This window comes from Staurois parvus, unplaced genomic scaffold (assembly GCF_062004578.1).
Source record: "Staurois parvus isolate SC_StPar_1 unplaced genomic scaffold, SC_StPar_1.0 ptg000147l, whole genome shotgun sequence".
Lineage (NCBI taxonomy): Eukaryota > Metazoa > Chordata > Amphibia > Anura > Ranidae > Staurois > Staurois parvus.
Genome location: NW_028317943.1, coordinates 15,625,318 through 15,649,397, shown reverse-complemented (window position 1 = coordinate 15,649,397; position 24,080 = coordinate 15,625,318). Strand labels below are relative to the sequence as shown.

General features: G+C 42.3%; 1 protein-coding gene across 1 annotated transcript; it reads right to left on the bottom strand.

Annotated features, from left to right (window-relative positions):
• Positions 1 to 1,782: 1,782 nt before the first annotated feature.
• BBS10 (Bardet-Biedl syndrome 10) lies at positions 1,783 to 23,689 on the bottom strand. The gene is made up of 3 exons (XM_089674082.1): positions 23,591 to 23,689; positions 10,682 to 10,880; positions 1,783 to 5,606 (listed from the first exon to the last, which is right to left on the bottom strand). Exons 2-3 carry the CDS (start codon positions 10,873 to 10,875, stop codon positions 3,722 to 3,724), a joined length of 2,079 nt encoding a protein of 692 aa, XP_089530208.1. The 5' UTR covers positions 10,876 to 10,880; positions 23,591 to 23,689; the 3' UTR covers positions 1,783 to 3,721.
• Between the last annotated feature and the right edge of the window lie 391 nt (positions 23,690 to 24,080).

Sequence of the window (24,080 nt, the reverse complement as noted above, 5' to 3'; positions counted from 1 at the left end):
GTGCGTGACAGACAGCCCAGAAATCTCAAAGACCTGGAAGACTTTTGTAAGGAAGAATGGGCAAAGATACCTCAAACAAGAATTGAAAGACTCTTGGCTGGCTACAAAAAGTGTTTACAAGCTGTGATACTTGCCAAAGGGAGCAGTACAAGATATTAACTCTGCAGGGTGCCCAAACTTTTGCAGATGCCATTTTTTTGTTTTCTGTCATTTTGAAAGTGTAAATGATGGAAATAAAATCTAACTTTTGTTGAGATATTTTAAGAATATTTAATCTGTAATTTGATGCCTTTTGGAGATTTTTCCATCTTTCCTTGGCTTCTTTATGCACATTAATACAAATTTTTAGCTGGGGTGCCCAAACTTTCGATCCCCACTGTAGCTGCAAAGACCACCAAACATCACTTCAATTGCAGAAGTGGGGGGATTCCTTAACTAGACGTTTGTTGCCTGCTAAGACTTTTTCCGAAAGTATGTTTTGTGTTTTGTCCCCGAGTGTGGCAATGATTTGTAATCATGCAGTCTTCATTTATACGTTTACACTCGTTTAGGTGTGTCATGCGCTTGGGCGCAATTAAATGTATGTTCCAGCGCATTTTCAGGTGTCAAGCATTTTTTTTTGCCAAAACGCCACTGCTGCTAGGACACACTGACAGGTTTTTTTTGGGCCCCTAAACTCATCCAAAAGTTTATATGTGCATGGACACATAGGTTAATATGAGGGGGTATTGAGAGACAGGAAAAAAAAAACTGCAAGAGGCCCCTAGGAGCAGCTGATAACACGTACGGTTCGCATGGGGCCTGAAACTAGCATTTTGAGAAGGAAAAATAAGCATCTATGTAATCATGACAAGCATATTAAAAAATACTGACTGGAATACAAAAATATTTGTTCATACCATCTTTTGTCTGCTAGGTAAATGAACATACCATTACTGAAAAATTAGTACAAGTGCCCATTTAAAAGAACCAGCTACAACTGCTCAACCAACAATCTGAGCATTCATTCTGTAAAGGTTATGAAATCTTATTTAATCTACTTTTTTTCTGACTTTTAAGTTAGAATCAGAATGTTAAAAAGGTCAGCTAAAAAACACTTCAGTTCTAAAAATGTTAGTTGTCTAGCTCTCATGATGACTCTCTTGCTTTCTTACTGTAAGGTTTCAAACACATGGGTGTACTGTTCTGGATATCTACGTGGAGGGTTGTCTTCACTAGTTTCACCAGCATGGGATGCACAGGTGTTTTCCGTGCAGACCCTTGCAGACTGCCTGTTCAAATCATGGACATGCAGCCAGCTGGACTGACCTGTGTAAATTCATGCAGGTCTGATACATGAACCAGGAATCAGACAGACTATGTTCTAATCCATGAATTAGACCTGCACAGATGTGCTGTCAGTAATGTGCTCAGAGATCTATGCAAGTCTGTGCAGCCAGCCACCTGCCATGGATTTGAAAAAGCAGTCTTCATGGAATACCTGTGCATCCTCTACGGGTCAAGACGGCCCTTCACATGGGTGTACAGATTGGTACACCCATATTAATGAGGCCTAAGACACTGACACTTCACTGACTCACATACTTATTGAGGAATTGTGACTCAAAGTATTAAAGCTTGTTGATCAAAATAACAGCCGGGACCATGTTGCTTGCCTGTGCACTTCCTAACGCACATTCTCCCAACTTCTGAAAGCATAGTGTGTGAACGGCAGAAGCTGACAAGCTATATGTGATCTTTCGCCCCCTAACTCAAAGCACAAAATAAAGCTAAACAAGGAGGTAAATATAAATCTTTAATTAACAAGACTGCAACATCATAATAATTTAACACAAACCTGTCAGCGCTATAAAGGCATTGAACAGGCTGCAGCAATACAACATAGGCTCGTAGTGGCACCTTCACATATCTTTCTGTAACCACTACAACAGCAGCAGTGCCCCAAATCGACAAATAACAAACATCAAGAAATTGCATGACGGGTATGATTTGTTGCTCTGTGTCACTCACTTTGGGATAAAAAGGTAAAATAACGTAAACATTAGCATACCCAACATTAGAAGGTAGAATGTGATACTAGGTATAAATACACAGTTACAGTTGTGACCAAAATTATTCAACCCCCACTGAAATTGAGTGTTTTGGCCAGTTTGACATTGCTTTTGATCATTCAGTCATCTTGCTTACATTTACATTAAAGAGGCACTTGTAGGTCAGACAAATATAACATAACAGTTATAATGAAATAACCACAAATGTCTTTTCTGTGCTCACAGCATTATCAGTTTTATTCAACCCCCAAGTGACATTCAATCTTAGTACTTAGTACAGCATCCTTTTACAGTTATAACAGCTTTTAAACGTGAAGCATAGCTTGACACAAGTGTCTTGCAGCGATCTACGGGTATCTTCGCCCATTCTTCATGGGCAAAGGCCTCCAGTTCAGTCACATTCTTAGGCTTGCGCACTGCAACTGCTTTCTTTAAGTCCCACCAGAGGTTCTCAATCGGATTTAAGTCTGGTGACTGCGATGGCCACTCCAAAATGTTCCAGCCTTTCCTCTGCAACCATGCTCTAGTGGACTTGGAGGTATGCTTGGGATCATTGTCCTGTTGAAAGGTCCAACGTCTCCCAAGCCTCAGGTGTGTGACGGACTGCATCACGTTTCCATCCAATATCTCCTGGTACTGAAGAGAATTCATGGTACCTTGCACACGCTGAAGCTTCCCTGTACCTGCAGAAGCAAAACAGCCCCAAAGCATGATTGACCCTCCACCATGCTTCACAGTAGGCAAGGTGTTCTTTTCATCATAGGCCTTGTTCTTCCTCCTCCAAACATAGCGTTGATCCATGGGCCCAAACAGTTCTAATTTTGTTTCATCAGTCCACAGAACACTATCCCACAACTTTTGTGGTTTGTCCACATGGCTTTTGGCATACTGCAGTCGACTCTTCTTATTCTTTGGAGACAGCAAGGGGGTACGCCTGGGAGTTCTGGCACGGAGGCCTTCATTACGCAGTGTGCGTCTTATTGTCTGGGCTGAAACTTCTGTACCCACATCTGACAAATCTTTTCTCAGTTCCTCAGCAGTCACACGGGGACTTCTCTCCACTCTACGCTTCAGGTAGCGCACAGCAGTCGAAGTCAGCATCTTCTTTCTGCCACGACCAGGTAGCGTTTCAACAGTGCCCTTTGCCTTGAATTTGCGAATGATGCTTCCTAAGGTGTCTCTTGGTATGTTTAACATCTTTGCAATCTTCTTATAGCCATTGCCCTTCCTGTGAAGAGAAATCACCTCTTCTCTTGTCTTCCTGGACCATTCTCTTGCCTTCACCATGTTTGTAACCACACCAGTAAATGTCTAGAAGGAGCTGAGTATCACAGTCATTTTAAAGCTGCCTAATTGGTGCTTATTATGCTTGATTGCTGCTCGGTGACATCCACAGGTGTTTTCAATACCTGATGGAAAGCACCTGTATGAACCTCTGTTCTTCAGAGTGGTAGTCTTTAAGGGGTTGAATAATTGTGGCAATGAAGAAACCACATAAGAACCATTTACTACTGTATTACATAAACAATTGATGTCATTTTAGTTGCATTTGGGTAGTTACAACGTCCTTGTAGGATTTGATTCTGAATACAATTCCAAATGTACACTATAGTCCCTAAACCCCTTTACAGCATTGGGGGTTGAATAATTTTGGTCACAACTGTATTAACTTAGCATGTAAGAAGGCATATATCCTCATTTGTTTGTTCACTGGAAACACTCTGAGGTACTTTCTTAATACCAATTATTAAATCTATTGTCACAAGCTTAGTAATGCACTGGAGCACTGAAGCCATCAATTGGTATTTGCAAGACACTGATTCAAGACCTGTCTGGGTTACGTCTATTGTCTCTTTCTTTTTTAATGCATCAAGACAGTGTTTATATACAAGTGGAAAACTTTCCTTCTTAGCTTTGTAGATGTGTTTGGGAATACTTAAGAGGGCTTCTCCAAAAGTAGTACAAATCATTGCAAGCTCTGCCTCCTGGCACGTTTTGGCAAAATTGTGGAGATGATGACTCAATAAAATTTCAAACAGTCCCCCACTTGGTAATACTAGTCCGATATTTGTATACCTATTTGTAGATATAACCTGTTTATGTGATGTGACATCTACAGGTAATTTTGATCTTGATTTAAGAATCACTAAACATCTTGCAGGTTCTGCTTCCACTGCTTCCTGAAGGCTTTGTTCCAGCTGATGTAAACATGTATGAATACCTGTACAGAACTGGGAACATGTTCTTAAGCTATATGTCGGTTCTTGTAATGTCTGTTCTGAAATGTCTCCTGGTACACTGTGTGTGCAGTGCATATGAGTGTATTGATCCATTTTTTGCAGACGGCAGTCACAGCAGTCTGAGTCATTCTGGCAATTGCTACAAGTTACTCTTTGTTCTTCTAGGGACACTCTTCTATTTGGTAAACAAAAGTCTGGATTATTTAGTGGCTGTTCCCAACTGGCATCTACTGGCTGGAATAACTGTTTAAGCATTTTAAAAGCCCCATGAAAAGATGAAGCAATCTGCTCACTCAGACCTCTGACAGGCCCATACAACACAATGCTGTGTGGTTTGAAGGCCAATGAACCACTGAAAACAAGCTGTACATACTTTTTGTCACCAATTAAAACTGACTGACAAGACTGTACCAGAAAAGAGTTATTCTGAAGATGATCATTGAGCTCTGTAGACACAGGAGTCGCTCCAGTGGCTGTGAAAAGCAGATCGATCTCTTCTGATGGTATACATTCCACTATAGATATGCCATGCAGTTTAGCATAGAAAGAAACAATTTCATGTTGTTTAACAACTGATAATATCAGCTTGATTTTATTTTTCTGAAATTGTTTCATTATATTTTCAGTCCTTTGCTCCAGTTGCTGCTGGGAGATTTGAAGCTGAATATGTGAAGAAACAACAAAGCCGATGCCTGATGCAGAAAGAGACTGATGGATTTGGTCTGTCACTATAAGTGCTTGCAGGTCTCCCTCTGCTGGACAGTATACTGAAAAATCCCGATGAAGTACAAGGCCTGGCAGAATCCTGGAATTATCAACTGGAAATCCTGGAGCTTGTGTGTGAAGCTCAGAGAAGCATCTGTCCACAAAGCCGACTACTTCCAGAATGTCAACAACACAAAATAAACATTTAAACAGATAATCACAGGCCAGTCTACTAAGAATCCCCTGGTTGTTATACAAATTTCTTCCAGAAAAGTATGTATCCAGTGTTTGCTGCAGAGATGCTCTGCACAATGTAACATTTCCTTTCATGTTTGTGTACATGGAAAGAAAGTGTGGTCTTAGGCACTTTTTTATAATGGGCTCTAGCACTGTGCTCTGGAAAATCAATAGCATATTGCTTATTCTTCTTAACACATGGCATTTACTTTTATATCTCGCTTTTAATGTCGAATTCCCAGATAAAATTAGGTCCTGGTTTTTTTCAGTTGTTCTCTGGATTTCTCTGAGGAAAGCACACAGCAGTAAAACAAATGATTTCACTCCATCTCCGGTAACACTGTAATGCTTGGAAGCACAGTTGACAATTACTCTAAGGAAAAACAAAATTAAAACAATTAACTTTGTATTTTGTTATGGTATGCGACTAATAGGTTCTTCTTTATGCATCAGCCATCTTCAATCCATGCATAGCAATATAACATCATATAATATATTATAATAATACTGTATAATATAGTCAATAGAATATATACAAAAGCAAGAGCAGAAAATAAACTAACTGCACTGTATTCTGAATTGATACGGCCAACAATACAGAATACAGTATAAGGGTATGTAGTATAAAAGGGTTGTTCCCTTTGTATAGGTTCTGCTGAATTTATTCCACACATACTTGAGTATATAATAAATGTCAGGTGGGGAGGGGGTGTCAGTACTAATGGAAGCTTTACAGACTGATAGATGTACACAATGAATTTATAATGCTCAAGAAATAAAAGCAAATTAAGCAAACAAGTTACTTAAAGTGGTTGTAAACTGTTGTTTTTTTTTTTTTAATTAAAATAAACATGTTATACTTACCTGCTCTGTGCAAGGATTTTGCGGTTTCCTATGATGTCACACATGCTGCCTCGCTTCCAAGCCAGGCAGTGTGCATCTAGAGACACACACAGCACAGCTTGCTCCCCCCCCCCCCTTGACTTGCTGGAATTTATTACAATGGCTCCCACTGCTATCAATCTGCCTTGTGATAACAGGAAGATGGGCACAGCGCTGGATTGATACAGGAGTCATATAAGTATTTAGGAAGTGGGGAAGAGTAACAACTACTGAAATTTGTTTTACCCTAAAGTGTTACTAAACCCACAACAGTAAAATCAGTCTGTATATGCAGCAAAGTATACTTTACTCACTGTAGAACCTAAGGGGTTAATCCTCTGCATTGTGTATATATGCTGTTTGATCCTGACTTCTCTGATCCTCCCCTTCTTCCAGTTTCACCCTCTTTTCCCCTGGTAAGACATATCATGTGGAGTGATTCTGCACATCCTAAGTTTGATGTGTAATGCTTGAAAGTTTTTTTTGTTTTCATGGGAAAGTGCATGTGATCAGCACAGGGCCAATCAACACTGTCCAGACAGAGGTCAGGTGTTCTGCTTCCTCCTAGAGAAAAATAAAAACTCCTCCTACAAGCTTTACCCAGTGCTTGGCTGGACACTGATAGAAGTCACAAGACTACTCAAACTGCTGATGAGAAAAGGTATTTAGCAGCTGGGGCGGACTGACCATTTGGAAACTCGGGCACTGCCCGAGGGCCCGGGGGCAGTAGGGGGCCCCATGAGATGCCTCTGGTACCTTTTTCATAGGCTTTTTTGAGTTTGGGCAAGGACACAGGGGCCCCATGATCCCCTATTGCCCGAGGGCCCCATGAGTTGTCAGTCCGCCCCTGTTTAGCAGTTTATATTTACTAACATATTTGTACTTCCATGTTCTGTGTACTGTGGGAGAGCAGATATAGTGAATGCAGAGTCCTGGGTTTAGTAACACTTTAATGCACAGAATGCATTAAGGTAAAAAAAACTTTTGAGTTTAGAACCAAACTAAAAGAAGAACCTTCCACAGCAGTGTGCTCGTGCCCATCCAGAGCAGTGTGCCCATGCTGACAGGGAGGAGGACTGTTAGTAAACAAAACAGTCCTCCTCCCCGTCCGAGATCCTCTGAAATCACCGGGCACCGATGAGCAATTACCAGCTGGGGTCCTGTGATTGACAGCCACGGCTGAGAATGTCGGCGCAGGTAGGGCTCACTTGTGCCCCCTACCTGGAAGTGCAAAATCACATATATATATGTGATTTTGCATACAGCTGTAGCCCTGTAGCAGTATTTCTGCTATAGGGTGGTCAGCAAGCGGTTAAAACGTCTCCCAAGGAAAACATAGGGTATTGAAGTTTATTGCTGTTTCACGAGGGGCAGGGAATTTTCATGCTTGACATGTTGGATATCTATTTACTCGGTGCAACTTCATCTTTTATGGTTTACCAACAAAAAGGGGAAAGTGCTTTTGCATATCCTAAAATTAACTTTAGTGTATTTTTTACTGAAAATTTCCATTTCATTGCAATTAATTTGCTTTTCACTGTTGCGCAAATGCATGTGACATAAAAAAATTTAAAGTAGCAGTGTCTGCTTTCAGAAAATATATAATGTTTGGGGGGGTTTTAAAAAATCTTCAGGCTTAAAATTATTTTTTAAATGTGTAAACAAAAAATTTAAACAACTGAAAAAAATGGCTCAGAGACTCAAGTGGTTAAGGACTCCTGCTGGCAGATGTAAAAAAACTGATGTAAAAATGGATGAAAAACTGATGTAAACTGAACTGAACACTGATGTAAAAACTGATATAAACTGAATCAATTTTTTCTTTGAAAAAAAAAAGTGACTGAACGAATGACACCCCTGTGTAAGGACCCTAACTGACATTATCTGCAGATGGAAGTTCATCCCTTTGATCTGCAGATGTATGAACAAAATTATACAAAAGTAACATTATGTTGCTTTGTATCCTCCTATATTCCTGTCTGAGCAGTGTTGTTTATAAACACTGATTCAGACTGCTTTTTTGCAGCACCCTTTACCTTCTCTCAGTACAGAGTAATCCGGGCTTTCAATAATCAAAGCCAAGAACTGCTGTATACTTGAAGGGGGGGGGGGGGGTAATAGCAGCAGGCCAGAAACTGGGTGTGCTACACACGTTCTGTGCACAAAGATTACTTTTTTGGGGGCATGTATAGCACACCCGAAGTCTGTAACTAGTTAAAGTAAGTTGAAAATAACAGACTTACTGAATCACCAGGTGAATATAAAGGTAAAAAGCCGAACAAAAAGAAAGCAAATGAAGTTACCACATCTAAGAATCGGTAAGCTGCAATTTAATACATTTTTGGTTTTGGGTTTAATATCGCTTTAAAATCAGCTGCTGTAAAAATATAAAATTCAAAGTAAAAAGCGGGCTATTTGATAATGATGGACAATATTCTGTGATGGCTTTCAGTGCAATCAGTTTTGCTGTTTTTTTTTTATTTCTGAATATCCTAAAAACATGACCACTGTCACCATAATGGTTCATTCACACAGCCGCGTAGGGCTGAGAAGCATGATGCGGCTGTACACGGGTATACGCTGGGGGCCATAAAATGCAGCCACATGCACATATGCCCTGAACACAGACTGTTTATTGAATAAAAACAAATCATGGACTGTGCGAGCGATGTGATTATACAGCAGATAAAATAAGTATTGAACATGTCACCATTTTTCTAGGTAAATATATTTCTAAAGGTGCTAGTAACATGAAATTTTCACCACGTCAGTAACAACCCATGCAATCCATACATACAAAGAGACCAAAACAAATAAGTTTAGAAATTAAGATATGTGTAATACAATGGAACGACACAGGGAAAAAGTATTGAACATAAAAAGAAAGGGACGTGCAAAAAAGCATGTAAAGCTAAGACACCAACTGAAATCTATCAGTAATTAGAAAGCAATCCTGCCCCTTGTCCCTGCAAATTAATATCAGCTGGTTCAGTCTCAACTGATGACCTATAAAAAGGTGTCTTATTACCAAAGAGTCACACAAGAAACATCTCGTGATGGGTAAAAGCAAATAGCTCTCTCAAGACCTTTGCAACCTTACTGTTGCAAAACATACTGATGGCATTGGTTAAGGAGGATTTCTAAACTTCTGAATGTTCCAGTGAGCACTGTTGGGCCATAATCCGGAAGTGAAAAGAACATAATTTCACCATAAAACAGCCACAACCAGGTGCTCCTCACAAGATTTCTGACAGAGGAGTGAAAAGAATTATCAAAAGAGTTGTCCAAGAGCCAAGGACCACTTATAGAGAACTTCAGAAAGACCTGGAATTAGCAGGTACAATTGTTTCAAAGAAAACAATAAGTAATGCACTCAACCGCCATGGCCTGTATGCACGCTCACCACGCAAGATTCTTTCCTTAAGAAAAAGCATGCTGAAGCTCATTTAACGTTTGTTGCACATTTAGATAAAGCTGTGAAATACTGGGAGAATATAGTCTGATCAGATGAGACCAAAACTTAACTCTTTGGATGCCATAATACACACATTTGGAGGTCAAATGGCACTGCACATCACCCCAAAAACACCATACCAACAGTGAAGTTTGCAGGTGGGAACATCATGTGTGGGGCTGTTTTGCAGCCAACAAAACTGACAAACTTCATATCAGTCAAGGAAGGGTGAATGGAAAAATGTACCAAGACATTCTTGATAAAAACTGCTGCCATCTACCAGGATGATGAAGATGAAACAAGGGTGGACATTTTAGCAAGACAATGATCCCAAACACAAAGCCAAGGAAACTCTTAATTGGTTTCAAAGAAAGAAAATAAAGGAGCTAAAATGGCCTAGCCAATCACATGACTTGAATCCAATAGAACAGTGGTCTTCAAACTACAGCTCGAGGGCTGGATGCAGCCCTTTGCTTGCCCTTAGGGCATTTTTTCTCCCACTGATACAAGACACTATTCCTCCCACTGACACCAAAAAGGGGGCATAATTCCTGCTACTGAGATCAACAACAGTCACTATTCCTCTCACTGAAACAAACCATGGGGCCATGGGGATTCTGTATGAAGTAATAAATAAATAGCGTGTTCAATACTTTTTCCCTGTGTCGTTCCATTTTATTACACATAACTTTAATTTCTGAACTTGTTTTGGATTCTTTGTATGTATGGATTCCATTGGTTGTTACCGACATGTGCTGAAAATTTCATGTCAATAGCACCTTTAGAAATATATTTACCGAGAAAAATGGTGACATGTTCAATACTTATTTTACCCGCTGTATCATACACAGATGCTACTACCTAAATATCAATGACTTCAGGAACATCTGCAGCAGTCCTAACAAGTCTTGGAGTGGTGACTTGTAACAATCACCAGAGTAAACTGAGAGTTATTCTGAATGAGATGACCAAACCTAATAAACTACAACTATTACATTTTAATTTCACATTCTCATTAAAGCCAGAAATTTATGAACATACTGTAGAACACTGCAAAAGGAAGTTTAAAGTAGTTGCTACCCTTAACCTCCACCCACCATAACATCACCCACCTTGCAATAGGGTGATCCAGTAAGAGATACTCAAGTATGCTTTTTCCATCTTTGGTAATGATAAGCTCGCCAGTGGATTTAATAAAGAGAACCTGTCCTCCTCCTGGACCAAAACAGCGACACAGAATTTCCTCCAACGATTCAGCCACTTGTAGTATTTTAGATATGTCCAAATGCTTTGTATGCTGCAGCATTTTTTCTGCCAAAACAAGAAAAACAGGTTATTGTGAAAGTTAAAGTATAGTAAATTTTTTTTTTTTTTTTTTTTTTTTTTAGGGATTCAGCACCAAACACATCAATAGAGTTATGTGTAAGTCTAAATTAAGTGAACCAATGGAGAGCTACAATTCAAAACTCTACCTGAAACCAAATGTGATAAAAATACAAAAAAATTATAATAATTATATACTTAAAAAAACAAAAAATAAACCCCCCAAAAAATAACCAAAAAATAATTATGTTTTTTTTTTTCCTTAGTGACACTCTTTTCCTTCTATATTCACCAAGTGCTTCAAACACAAAAGTGCATCCTTCCACCACCAGATATCTGCTCACCTCCAGCAGTGTGACCTCACATAATACTATGTTTTGGTCTGACTGCACTTGTGGTCCCACAATGGACTCTGAAGATCACTTGATGGATTATCAGTTGTAATTCCCACCTCGCTTGGGATGTTAGATCTCATCACCTCATCAATAAAAAACTCCACATAGTGCATAGAGCTTTATAACATTTTAATATCAAAAATAATCTACAAATGCACACTCACATGCAAATGGTGCCTCACCACACCAGGTGTGTACTGCTTTTGGTTGTAATAGCTTGGCAATCTGAGAAAACTGTGCCGTGAAGAGTCAGCTGTATCTGCCTATCCGCTCCGATATTGACAACCATACAATATAAGGAATAACATCCACCACCGACGACGCTATGCTTACCGGCCTGGATGGCAATGTATACTCCACTGCAAACGTATTGCAATCAGTGTGCACTAACTCTGTAGTGATCGCCGACTCCGTATTGCATCGTGATGTCATCCAATCTTCCTCCCCTACAGAAGGATGCAAGCGTATTGCAATCAGTGTGCATTAACTCTGTAGTGCTCTGTAGGGGAGGAGCCTTGGATGATGTCATGACGCAATACGGAGTTGGCGATCACTACAGAGTGCTGCCTTGGTTCACTTAATTTATTCAATATGTCTTATATGAGATAGGGGTTTTGTGCATAAGCGGCTACATAATTGTATATGTTATATTTATTATTTTTCACTATTTATCACAATTTGGTTTGTTGTGCTTAGAAGCACACAAGACTTATTGTTAAACTGATATGTGTAAGTCTAGGTTCACACCTATGCAGGTTGCGTTTGAGGCATTTCTGCATTGCATTTTGCGTGTTTTTCACTTGTGTTTTTGCCACGTTTTGTATGTGTTTATTTAGAAATTTTTTAAATTTTTCTTCTTGCTAGGCAGATTTTAAATGCAAAACACATCAAAAATACGTAAAAAATGCAGCAAAAATGCAATTCATGCTTTTCTGCACCATTCCCATTGAAGTCTATAGAGCAAAAAACGCAACGTTTTTCGTTCAAAAATGTCCCTGATCCTTTCCAAAAATCGCACTAGTGAAAACACGAAGATGTGAACCTGTCCCATAGGAAATCACGTTAAATGGATTGTACTGCATTTCTGTAAAACACAGCAGAAAACGCTCAGGTGTGCACCTATGGTAATGGTTTGTATACATATACTGCAGGCTTCTTGTAACAATCCACCCTTTATGCTGCCCTTATAGCCCCTAGGCAGCTATCTGGTGCTGTATGTGTTAACAGCAGGGGCGGACTGACCATTCAACCACTCGGGCACTGCCCGAGGGCCCAGGGTCAGTAGAGGGCCCCATAAAATGCCTCTGGTACCTTTTTATAGGCTTTTTTGGGTGTGCTTTGAGTGTAGGCAAGGACACGGGGCCCCATGATCCCCTATTGCCCCGGGGGCCCCATGAGTTGTCAGTCCGCCCTTGGTTAACAGCAACCACTGCTTAGGTGAAGAGTTTGGCCACTCGCCCACCCTCTTCTGCCCTTTTCATCATTCAGAGACCCACAACACATTGTGTTATGTAAATAGAAGAGAAGGGAATAAATGACAGGATCTCTCATCTGCTCAATCACAGAATGTGTTGCATTGTGGGAGAATATTAGTAGGTCTCTGAATGGTACAAAAGGGCAGAAGGAGGGGGGGGAGCAGGGGAACTGCACAACACCTCACACTAGCAGTGGCAGCTGTTAACCTAATACCTAAGCTGGCCATAAATGGATTAAAATTTGCCCGGTTCAGGAGGTGTTCTAATCCCTCTCCACTATAACCACAACTAAAAAAAAAAAGCTTAGAGACTGTACAGTAAAGTCAGCCATACTGTACATGGTTCGAATTCTGAATGAATTATTTTCTAAGAATTTTGGTTCGAATTTCACACCATCAGTGGGGCCACAGCACCGATTTTCAAGCGACCATTGAATTTGAGTGATCGGACATGCTGGAAAAGTTTTGAAAAACAAACTAATTTCTAATCAATGATGGGAGGATCATGCGATTAACGTAATCTAAAAAGAAATGAGCCTGAGCTGTGACCTGGAAAGAAAAGAAAATTATTGGCCATGAAAATTCTTTTCTATAGCAACATGAGGTGAAATTGAAGGCTTAGTTGGTTGAATTTTGAAATCAACGGTGGCACCATCGCATTACAAAATGCACGAAATTTCCGATTTTCTAAAGAAACTTCGTTCAGAATTTGACCCATGTATGGCTTGCATTAGTGTTTAGGTACAATTTAACCACTTCCCCTCTCACACCTGTTCACCCCCTATGGACCATAGCAATTTTTAAATTTCCTGTAATTCAGCAATATCTTTGTTATAACTAAAAATAAGGCAATACACATATTTGTCAAATAAATTCTGTAATAAATACCAGTCAGTGCTGCTCTCTCTCTCTTTGTGCAGGGTGACTGGTCTTGTATCCACCCCTCTGTAGTTATCTGCAGGCAGCCTGTAGTGGGTGGTCCTGCTGAGCCCCTCTCGCAGCTCTGCTCTCTTGCACAAGCTATGTGTAGCATAGTGATGATGTCACTGCTACTTTCACAAGGTAGTATCAAAGTTTGCAAGGCATTTGGTGCACACAGAGTAAATTTATATATTTTGTGGCTATTGCAGAATATAATTTATGCCCAGGGTTCAGCTTTGAGCATGCATAAATGTTAAATATTTAGACTGCATATAAACATAGCCAACAGTTATTAGCAAAATACACACTTTATCACAGAAGTAGTTTGTCCACATTACAAGTTATCCATAAATGTTTTTCTTTTTTTCAATCCAAACCTCAGACGACAATCTGCCCTGTTGTATAATCTCCTACAACATCACAAAAATGCTGAATGCAAATTAGTTTAAGAATACATTTATACAAAACATGAAAATGCTTTTGCAAACAAAAGCTTCATCTCTATGGTAATATTTTCAAAGTCTGGAAGAGCAGCATCATAGCAGTGCTTCCACAGAGAACAATCTGCAGACAAAAAAAGCCCTTCCGTCCCTATGGGAGCTGGGCTAAACAGCAGTAACATCAGAGAGAAGAGCGGCACACAATACTGTACTTCTGCCAGCCACTGTGGGAAGGTTTATTTCCCCACAAAACAAGAGTTTTCTGCACAAGCATCCCTATGCATGGTTCGAATACTGGTCAGTAGGGATGCACCGATATGGAGCATTTTCCTGAGTACTTGTCAAAGTGCTCCCGATACCTAAACCAATACTTTGCGATGCGATTTTCGTCAATACAAAATGTGTGGAAGCTAACTGCACCGCAAAGAATAGCATGCAATTTGAACAGGAATGTTACTCCTGTCCAAAACGCATCAGGTTTCCCCACTGCTCCTGTGTGAACCCAGGCTTGTCATAGCCTGAGTTCACACAGAACCTCCCTGCACCAATACCATGCTGAGCGAGTGAGCGCAGAGTGGGAGAAGGGCATGTGAGGATGTATATACCGGTGTCAGCTATCAGGCGGAGGATGGAGGCAGATGCTCCGGCTTCTCAGCTGTAGGAGAAGAGAGAAGGCCACAGAGATCTGAAATCCCCATGGCCTTCTCTCCTCGCAGGGATGACAGTATGGGCTAGACACCTCTTGATTGATCAGCACCGTCATTGTGTATATATTGTGGGATCTTCTAAAAAAAAGTTCATCTTTTTTCCAGGAAAGACACTTTAAAGCAGGGGTAGGTAACCTTTGAGATGTGGAGATCTACCTGGACAACATGGAAGAGGTAAAAGATCATCAGGGTGTGCCCCTCCTTTTCTTTAAAAAAAGAAATTAACTAGCAAGCCCTGATTAAAAAGAAAGACAGTATGAAGAAAACTTGCAAAAATCTTATAAAATTAATGTCACTGTAGAAATATTACCTTACCCTACCTTAAACTTTAGCTTCAGTGAGAAACTCAGCATTCGCTTTCATTCACAAGTCTGGGGAGTAATTGATTACTCCCACAAGGCTGATGCTGGAGTTCATCATGAAAGCAGAACATCTGATATTGCAGGATGATTTGTTCGACTAGTTTCAGGATTTCTAGTCATCATGTAGTATGTAGGGCAGCACCCAGGGCTCAGTAGTATGTAGCGCAGTGTACAGGGGGAAGTAAAATGTAGGTCACTGTACAGAGGTCAGTAGTAGGTAGGCCAGTGTAGAGAGGTCAATAGGAGTAAGAGAAATGTAAAGAAATTAGCTGTATGAGGAGCAGTGTATAGAGATCAGTAGGGCAGAAGACAAGGGTGTGCAGCTCAGAGGTTAGCAGGGCAGAGAACATGGAGTCAGGAGGGTCCAGCGTAGGGAGGTTAGCAGGGTACAGTGCAGGGAGGTCAGGAGGGTACAGTGCAGGGGGCCAGGAAGCTACAGTACTGAGGGGTCAGGAGGGCATGGCGAAGGAGGGGTGAGGAGGGTACGGTGCAGGGGTGTCAGGAGGGCACAGTACTGGAGGTTCAGGAGGGTACAGTACGGGGGGGGGGGGGGTCAGGCGGGTATGCTGCAGGGAGGTCAGGAGGGCACAGTACTGGGAGGTCAGGGGGGCATTGTATAGGGAGGTCAGGAGGACACAGTACTGGGAAGTCAAGAGAGCATGATGTTGAGGAAGTCAGTAAGGTGGGATTTTAGGCGGTCACAGTACTGGGGGGTCAGGAGGACACAGTACTACAGTACTAGGGGGTCAGCAAGTCTGGGGTGCCAGGAGGGCATAATACTGGTGGGTCAGGAGGGCACACAGAAGTTTTCTCCTTCCACAGAGTGGCGCACAGAAGCTACCATGGCACACCTGAACATTCCAGTACTGACCTGCAGGTCCTCCTCTCACATGACATCACTCACAATCACCTTGGTTTCAGAGAGGAGGGTCTATGGAGAGAAATGCAATACACACTGGAAGAGCTCAGAAGATCCTGAGCCCCACCAGAGGTATTTCAGAGGCTTTCCCCGCCCCATGGCCGCATGTATGCAAGGGGCAGGGGTTGCCTCTGCAGCCTACAATTGGCTGGGTGTGTGCCTGCACTGGTCTGCAGTTATAGACAGATCACAAAGTAGGCAATGCGGGGACGTCTTCATGATCTTCCCGTCACCCACCCACGGTTGACAGGTAGATTGTGATCGACAGGTTGCCGACCCCCACTTTAAAGTATATCTGTCAGGAAACTGTGTGCGCCAGCCAGCATTGGCACACACGATCAAGTGCACAGGCGTCAAGCTGTCTTTTTAAAGGAGATCCTAGTGTGTGCTAATCGCTGGATGTTCTTCAGCTTTCCCATGATCCGTGTTCCTGGAAGCTGCTTGTTCCCGACCTTGCTTTGTGAATTCTAGATACTGAACTCGGCTTGCCTCTGACTATTCCTTGCTTGATCCCCTAGTACTGACCTCGGCATGTTACTGGACCTTGCTCTACTTGCCTCCCTGGTACTGACATCAGCCTGCTTCCTGACCACTCTGTTGCCCTACCGTGTGTGACCCTGGCTCACCTTGACCGTGGCAGTCACCTGCTACCAGGCTGCTGGCACTCGTGCTTCATCTGTCACCACATCCAGGGGTGCTCAGACCAGAGCCGCAAGAGAAGCTCTCTCATTAACTCGGCCTCCAACCAAGGTATGTGACAATATCTAAAATGAAGAACTAATATGGATATTGCAGCCTAAAGCAGAGCTTTAGTCATAAAAGTTTAACCACTTGCCCTCCAGAGGATTTACCCCCCTTCTTGACCAGGCCATTTTTTGCGTTACGGCACTGCGTTACTTTAACTGTCAATTGCGCGGTCATGCAATGCTGTACATAAATGAAATGTATGTACTTTTTTCCCACAAATAGAGCTTTCTTTCAGTGGTATTTGATCACCTGTGAGTTTATTTTTTGCACTATAAACAAAAAAAAGACACAATTTTGAAACAAAAAAAAAATATTTTTACTTTTTGCTATAAAACATATCCAGTAAAAAAATAACAAAAATCAAATTTCATCAGAAATTTAGGCCAAAATGTATTCTGCTACAAGACTTTGCTAAAAAAAAAAAAATCCTAATACATGTAAATTAATTGGTTTACGTGAAAGTTAAAGCATCTACAAATGGTGGTATATATACTGGAATTTTTATAATAGTAATGGCAGCGATCAGCAATTTATAGTTGGACTGCGGAGGGCATTCTGACACTGGGTGGGAACTAACTGACTGCCACCGACAACCCCAGTGACACTAATACAGTGATCAGTGCTAATAAAAAGCACTGACACTGGGCAGGAAGGAGTTCAAAGGGTTAACTGTGTGCTGTTTAACATAATGTGCTGTGTGTGTTTTACTAGGGAAACATGCTGCTGTTTATTACTATGCTGTGTGGGGAAGTGGTTAACAACTAATGTTATTACCGTATTTGCCGGCGTATAAGACGACTTTTTAACCCATGAAAATCTTCTGAAAAGTCGGGGGTCGTCTTATACGCCGGTATACGGTGAGCCGGTGTCAGGGCGGCACTTTTTCGGTGGCGGAAGGGACACTAAGTACAGGGGCGAGCAGAGAGCTGCTGTACCTTACCTGGCTCCGGTCCCGGTCCCACGACGATCCGGTCCAGGAAGCGCGGCTGCTCCTTCTTTCAGTTCGGCCGCTCGATGGTCGTGCGGCCGCTCGGCTCCGCCTCCTCACCGGTGATTGAGCGCCAGCACTGGAAAGGCACACAGGCGACCAATCACTGGCGAGGAGGCGGAGCCGAGCGGCCCCGCGAAAATCGAGTGAGGGAGCGGCCAGTAAGTGTGCAGCAGCACCATGCTGTGACACTTTTGGCACTATTCCTCTCCCCCACTGACACTAACGATGGGGCACTGTTCCTCCCCCACTGACACCAACGATGAGGCACTGTTCCTACCCCACTGACACCAACGATGGGGCACTATTCCTCCCCCACTGACACCAACGATGGGGCACTATTCCTCCTCCCCAATGATACCAATGATGGGGCACTATTCCTCCCCCACTCACACCAACGATGAGGCACTATTCCTCCCCCCACTGACACCAACGATGGGGCACTATTCCTCCTCCCCACTGACACCAACAATGGGGCACTATTCCCCCCCCCCCACTGACACCAATGATGGGGCACTATTCTCCCCACTGATACCAATGATGGGGCACTTTTCCCGCCACTGATACCAATGATGGGGCACTTTTCCCGCCACTGATACCAACGATGGGACACTATTCCTTCCACTGATATCAATGATGGGGTGCTATTCCTCCCACTGACACCAATGATGGGGAGCAATTCCTCCCACTGACACCAATGATGGGGAGCAATTCCTGCCACTGATACCAATGATGGGGCGCTATTCCTCCCACTGACACCAATGATGGGGCGCTATTCCTCCCACTGACACCAATGATGGAGCACTATTCCTCCCACTGACACTAATGATGGGACACTATTCCTCCCACTGACTAATGATGGGGCACTATTCCTCCCACTGATACCAATGATGGGACACTATTCCTCACACACTGACACTAATGATGGGGCACCATCATTGGTGTCAGTGGGAGGAATAGTGTCCCATCATTGGTATCAGTGGGAGGAATAGTGCCCCATCATTAGTCAGTGGGAGGAATAGTGTCCCATCATTAGTGTCAGTGGATGAAATAGTGCCCCATCATTGGTGTCAGTGGGAGGAGTAGTGCCTCATCATTGGTATCAGTCGGAGGAATAGTGCCCCATCATTGGTGTCAGAGCGAGGAATCGTGCCCCATCATTGGTGTCAGTGGGAGGAATAGCACCCCATCATTTGAATACCATACTGAAATAGCATACCATATTGAAATCAAATCTGATGTTTTTTCATTTTTATTTGGTGTGTGTTGGAAGAGGGGTAGTCTTATACGGTGAGTATAGCTCTAACCCTATATTTTAACAGGAAAAGTAGGGGGTCGTCTTATACGCCGGCAAATACGGTATATCCCCTCCCGCTACTCCTAAATGTGATCTAGCGGCGAATCCGCCACTCAGACCACTTTTAAGAGAAAAAGAAACGCCTCCTGAAAAAAACAATACCAGGGTTAAGGCATATTGCTGCAGCCATAACCCCAGTATTCCACTTCCCAACCAAGGATGTATATATACTATTGCCAGTATTATAAGCACTTATTTTTAGATAGCTATACCTGCAAAAGGGGCCAGCCTGCAGTAACTAGGAATTTTCTGACTAATGTTCTACTTTATTCGTCCCATGATGTGGTGGTTGCAGTAGTTTTCTTTTTTATTTATTTTCACCTGTTAATTCTACCAGGATTATATCAATAAAATATTCTTAGGGTAATGCAGAAAACCCAGCAGAACCCCAAAAATGAACAGGGAGCAAAGTTAAAGTTCACTACTACACCAAAATAGGGTGTGGGTCACAGTACCAAAATATAACTAAAAAACAAAATAAAGGGAAAGAAGCCCCTAAAAAGAAGGTAGCTGTCATGATCCATGTAGTTTGACTAAGTAACAAATTTTATTGCAGAACCATGAAAAATATCAACAAAATGAAAAAGATTTTTCAATGCAAAAATATGCACCTCCACCCATCACCACGTTTGGCAACGTTGTCAATTAAAACCAAGGAGTCCGGACTGAAACTGTCTTAAGAGTGATGTCTGACCCTCAGCTATATCATGTCATCAAAAACTGAGCAGAAGAAGACTAAACAATGTATCAACTTGAAAAAAGGAAAATGATAGTGCTGAGGATAGCAGTGCCTTTGCAACACTGTATAAACCTATTGCACATAGATGCAAAACAGCTGATATAATGTATCCAAACAGTAATAGTGAAGCAAAGGAAAAACATGAGAATGGCTGGAGTAGGATGAAAAGCTGGATAGAAGCACTTGACACACAGCTGCACTAGGAGCTCCTCTATGTTCATGGGGAGGCAGTGTTAAGCCTCACCTACTTTGTGTGAACTTGCAATCAGTATGCAATTCTGTGGACATTACCTTATTAAGTCTCCCCTTAGCCTTCTACATCTGGGTCCATGTTGATGAGAGTGTGACACCTCCAAGCATCAGCAGGACCGTATTTACCTCATATTGGACTTACACCCCGGTAACATCAAACCCGATTTACAGTGAAGTCGCATGATTTCAAAATTGGGCGACCTGCCGATTTCCTTGCGATTTGCAAGACATCTGACACAGATGTCTATGCAAATATCACCAAAAGTAGTGCATGTACTACTTTAAAAATCGATGCGACTCTGACCAAGTCGGAACCGCACCAATATGACCGCTCTAATAGCGGACAATAGGGTGCAACTTGGCATATGATTTGCAAGTCACCTGGCATGCAAATTGCACCCGATGTGATTGGGGACTTAAGGGCCATCCCATGTATGTGCTCTATATCATAAAAGCCTTTTACTGCACTGCATATGGGCTAAGCTAACTGCCACAATATATGTGTTGGCTTGATACTTCCATCAGCAAGCAGCTGTGTGTCCAGTGCTTCTATCCAGCTTTTCATCCTGCTCTGGCCATTCTCAAGTATTTCCTTTGCTTCACTCCTAATATTTGGATACATTATATCAGCTGTTTTGCATCTACAGTATGTGCGATAGGTTTATACAGTGTCGCAAAGGCACTGCTATCCTCAGCATTAGGTCCTATCATCTTCCTCCTTTCAAGTTGATACACTGTTTAACCACTTGAGCTCCAGAGGATTTACCCCCCTTAATGACCAGGCCTCTTTTTGCTACTCAGCGCTGCACTAATTCAACTGATAATTGTGCGGAAATGCAACGCTGCACCCAAACGAAATTTACGTCCTTTTTTTCACACAAATAGAGCTTTCTTTCGGTGGTATTTGATCACATGTGCGCTTTTTATTTTTCACGCTATAAACAAAAAAGTCCAAAAATTTTGAAGAAAAACAATATTTTTTACTTTCAGCTAAAAAAAATGTATAGTAAACTCAAAGTTGGTTATAAATTTAGGCCAAAATGTATTCTGCTACATGTTTTTGGTAAAAAAAAAATCCCAATAAGTGTATATTGATTGCTTTGTGTGGACGTTATAGCGTCTACAAACTATGGTATAAATACTGCAATTTACGCCATTTTTTTGCTATACAGCCCTGCGCTAGTTTAACGGACAATTGCGCGGTCATGCAATACGGTACATAAATGAAATTTACATCCTTTTTTTCCCACAAATTGAGCTTTCTTTTGGTGGTATTTGATCACCTGTGCGGTTTTTATTTTTTGCGCTATAAAAAAAAGGCTGACAATTTTGAGGAAAAAAAAACAATATTTTGGACTTTTTTGCTGTAAAACATGTCCAGTAAAAAAAAAATTAAAAATCAAATTTAGTCATAAATTTCTGCAAAAATGCATTCTGCGACATGTCTTTGCTAAAAAAAAACCCCAATACGTGTAAATTAATTGGTTTACGTGAAAGTTATAGCATTTACAAATGGCGGGAAAGATACTGGGATTTTTAGTTTTTTTATATACTAATAATGGCGGCGATCAGCGACTTATGGCGGGACTGCAGCGGACATTCTGACATTGGGGGTTACTGACTTGGGGTCACTGACACCAATACAGTGATCAGTGCAAAAAAAAAAACTGACACTGTACTAATGGCACTGGGCAGGAAGAGGTTAAGTTTATTTTTCAGGGAAGGGTTAACTGTGTGAGGGGGAGTGTTTTACTAGGGGGCGGGGGTGTGTACTGGATGGGGACAGGCTGATCGGGAGAGAGAAACTCTTCTGTCCCGATCAGCTTGTCCTGGAGCTGTCAAGGAACTGACAGAAAGCACAGCTACTGCAGCTCTGCTCTCTGTCAGCTATTGCCGCCGATCGCCGGGACATAGCCGGTAACGATTGGCTGTGACCCGGCGACTGACATCCGTGGCTGTGATCGGCGGGACAGGTAGGGCGGCGGCGCGCCCCCTACCTGTTTACAAAATGCACATTTTAAAACGTGGTTTTGCCTGCCCGTGCCGCCCTATTTCTACAGTGGCTGGGCGGCATGTGGTTAATCCTCTTATACCCAGTCTTTGAGCGGAGGTTCATGATATAAGCCATGATATAGCGGAGGGTCAGACAGCGCTCTTAAAGCGGAGTACCAGCTGGAAAAAAAAAGCAGCTACAAAAACTGTAGCTGCTGACTTCTAAAATACGGCCACTTACCTGTCCCTCAGTCCAGAGGTGTCCTCACCACCACTGGTTTCACCGGCTGTCTTCTCTCCCTGACGCCGGCATCTTCAGTGTGGTCACCCAGCTGTGAGAGCTTGCATACAGTCGGTTGCCCACTGCACATGCGTGAGAAGCACTGCACTTTGTGAATGGCCCTGTGGTCTTCTGGGACCTGTCACATGTCCCAGAAAACTATGAGGAGGGAGGACAAATTCCGCTTCCAATCGTCTAGGCGATCACAGCGGGAGCGGGTACCTGTCAAAGTCAGGTACCCATTCCCCAAAGGTGCCAATCCTTAACGGGGAGCGGGGGACAAAGCATTAAAGCGGAACTTTCCCTTTTGGGTGGAACTCTGCTTTAAGACGGTTTCAGTGCGGACTCCTTGGTTTTAATTGACAACGTTGTCAAACTTTCAATGGTGATGGGTGGAGGTTTATTTTTTTGCATTAAAAAATCTTTTTCATTTTGTTGATTTTTTTTCATGGTTCTGCAATAAAATGTGTTACTTAGTCAAACTACTTGGATCTTTTTTAGGGGCTTCTTTCCCTTTATTTTGTTTTCTAATCCTACCAGGAGCACACATCCAGTCATAGGGTGAACTAGGAAAATGGGACTGGAGGTGACTTTTTCATTTTCGGATAGAATACAGGATGGTTATCACCCCCATCAGGTTCCCCCCATCTGTGTCCCATTGAGGAGATTTTTCTTTGCTTCTTGTTCCATAGCCAAAACAGGAAATAAGAAGCAATCCCTCCAAAGTGAGCCAATTCCCAGTTGTCTCCAGATCTAGTGCCCCCACTAGCACTAAAAACCTGACAGGGGTTCTAGTCCTCCTTTATTTCCAAAACTATAAAGCAAAAAAAGTGTTGCCTGTAGTTCTATTTTAATAGAATAAATTGGGAAAAATAAGAGAAATACATTGTTGGCTTTTTCTGTGCTTTAAAATGAAATACAAATTCAGTGCTGGAAAGGCTGTAGATGCACAATCCTTTGTGAAGAGACTGTGTAGCTGTGTGTGCCTGCAGAAGATGGGAGGAAGTCCTGGATTCTAAGGACTGCCAAGCAATGCAATATCAGTGTCCTCGGGCAAGCAGTCACACACACAGGTGGAGGTATGAGGGCGGCACAGCTTACACTGACTGCACACATCCTGCTTACCGGGGTCACCGAGCTTGGAGCCCACTCCTCTAACGACAGCAGGAGAATCCTCACGTCTCCTCACCACAGGCGCCGTCAGCACGTTCAGACACACGTACGTATCCATGACAACGTGGCCGGGCTGCGCCTGCGTGGTGTTGAGTTGTGTATGTGTATAGAGCAGAAGTCTAGGCAGCTGTACGTCTTGTATATGATCCTGGGGAGCAGGAGAGGGGCCATAGCAGAGACATAGGGGCTGATACTGAGCATGTCAGTGTGTTCTTACAATACTGTACGAGTCCTGCCTGGGGATAAGTATGTGGAGTAAGATGGTTCATACATATTAGTTCATTTACTGAGACTAGAATCTGGGGCAGCTGCACATGACAACCAATCCACTTCTAGCTCTCATCTTCAAAGCTTGAAGTGGTTGTAAATCACAGACATGAAATAGGAACAAAGCATATCCCTCTATAGTGTGTACTTGTCTCAATCCAGAGCACTAAGTTCC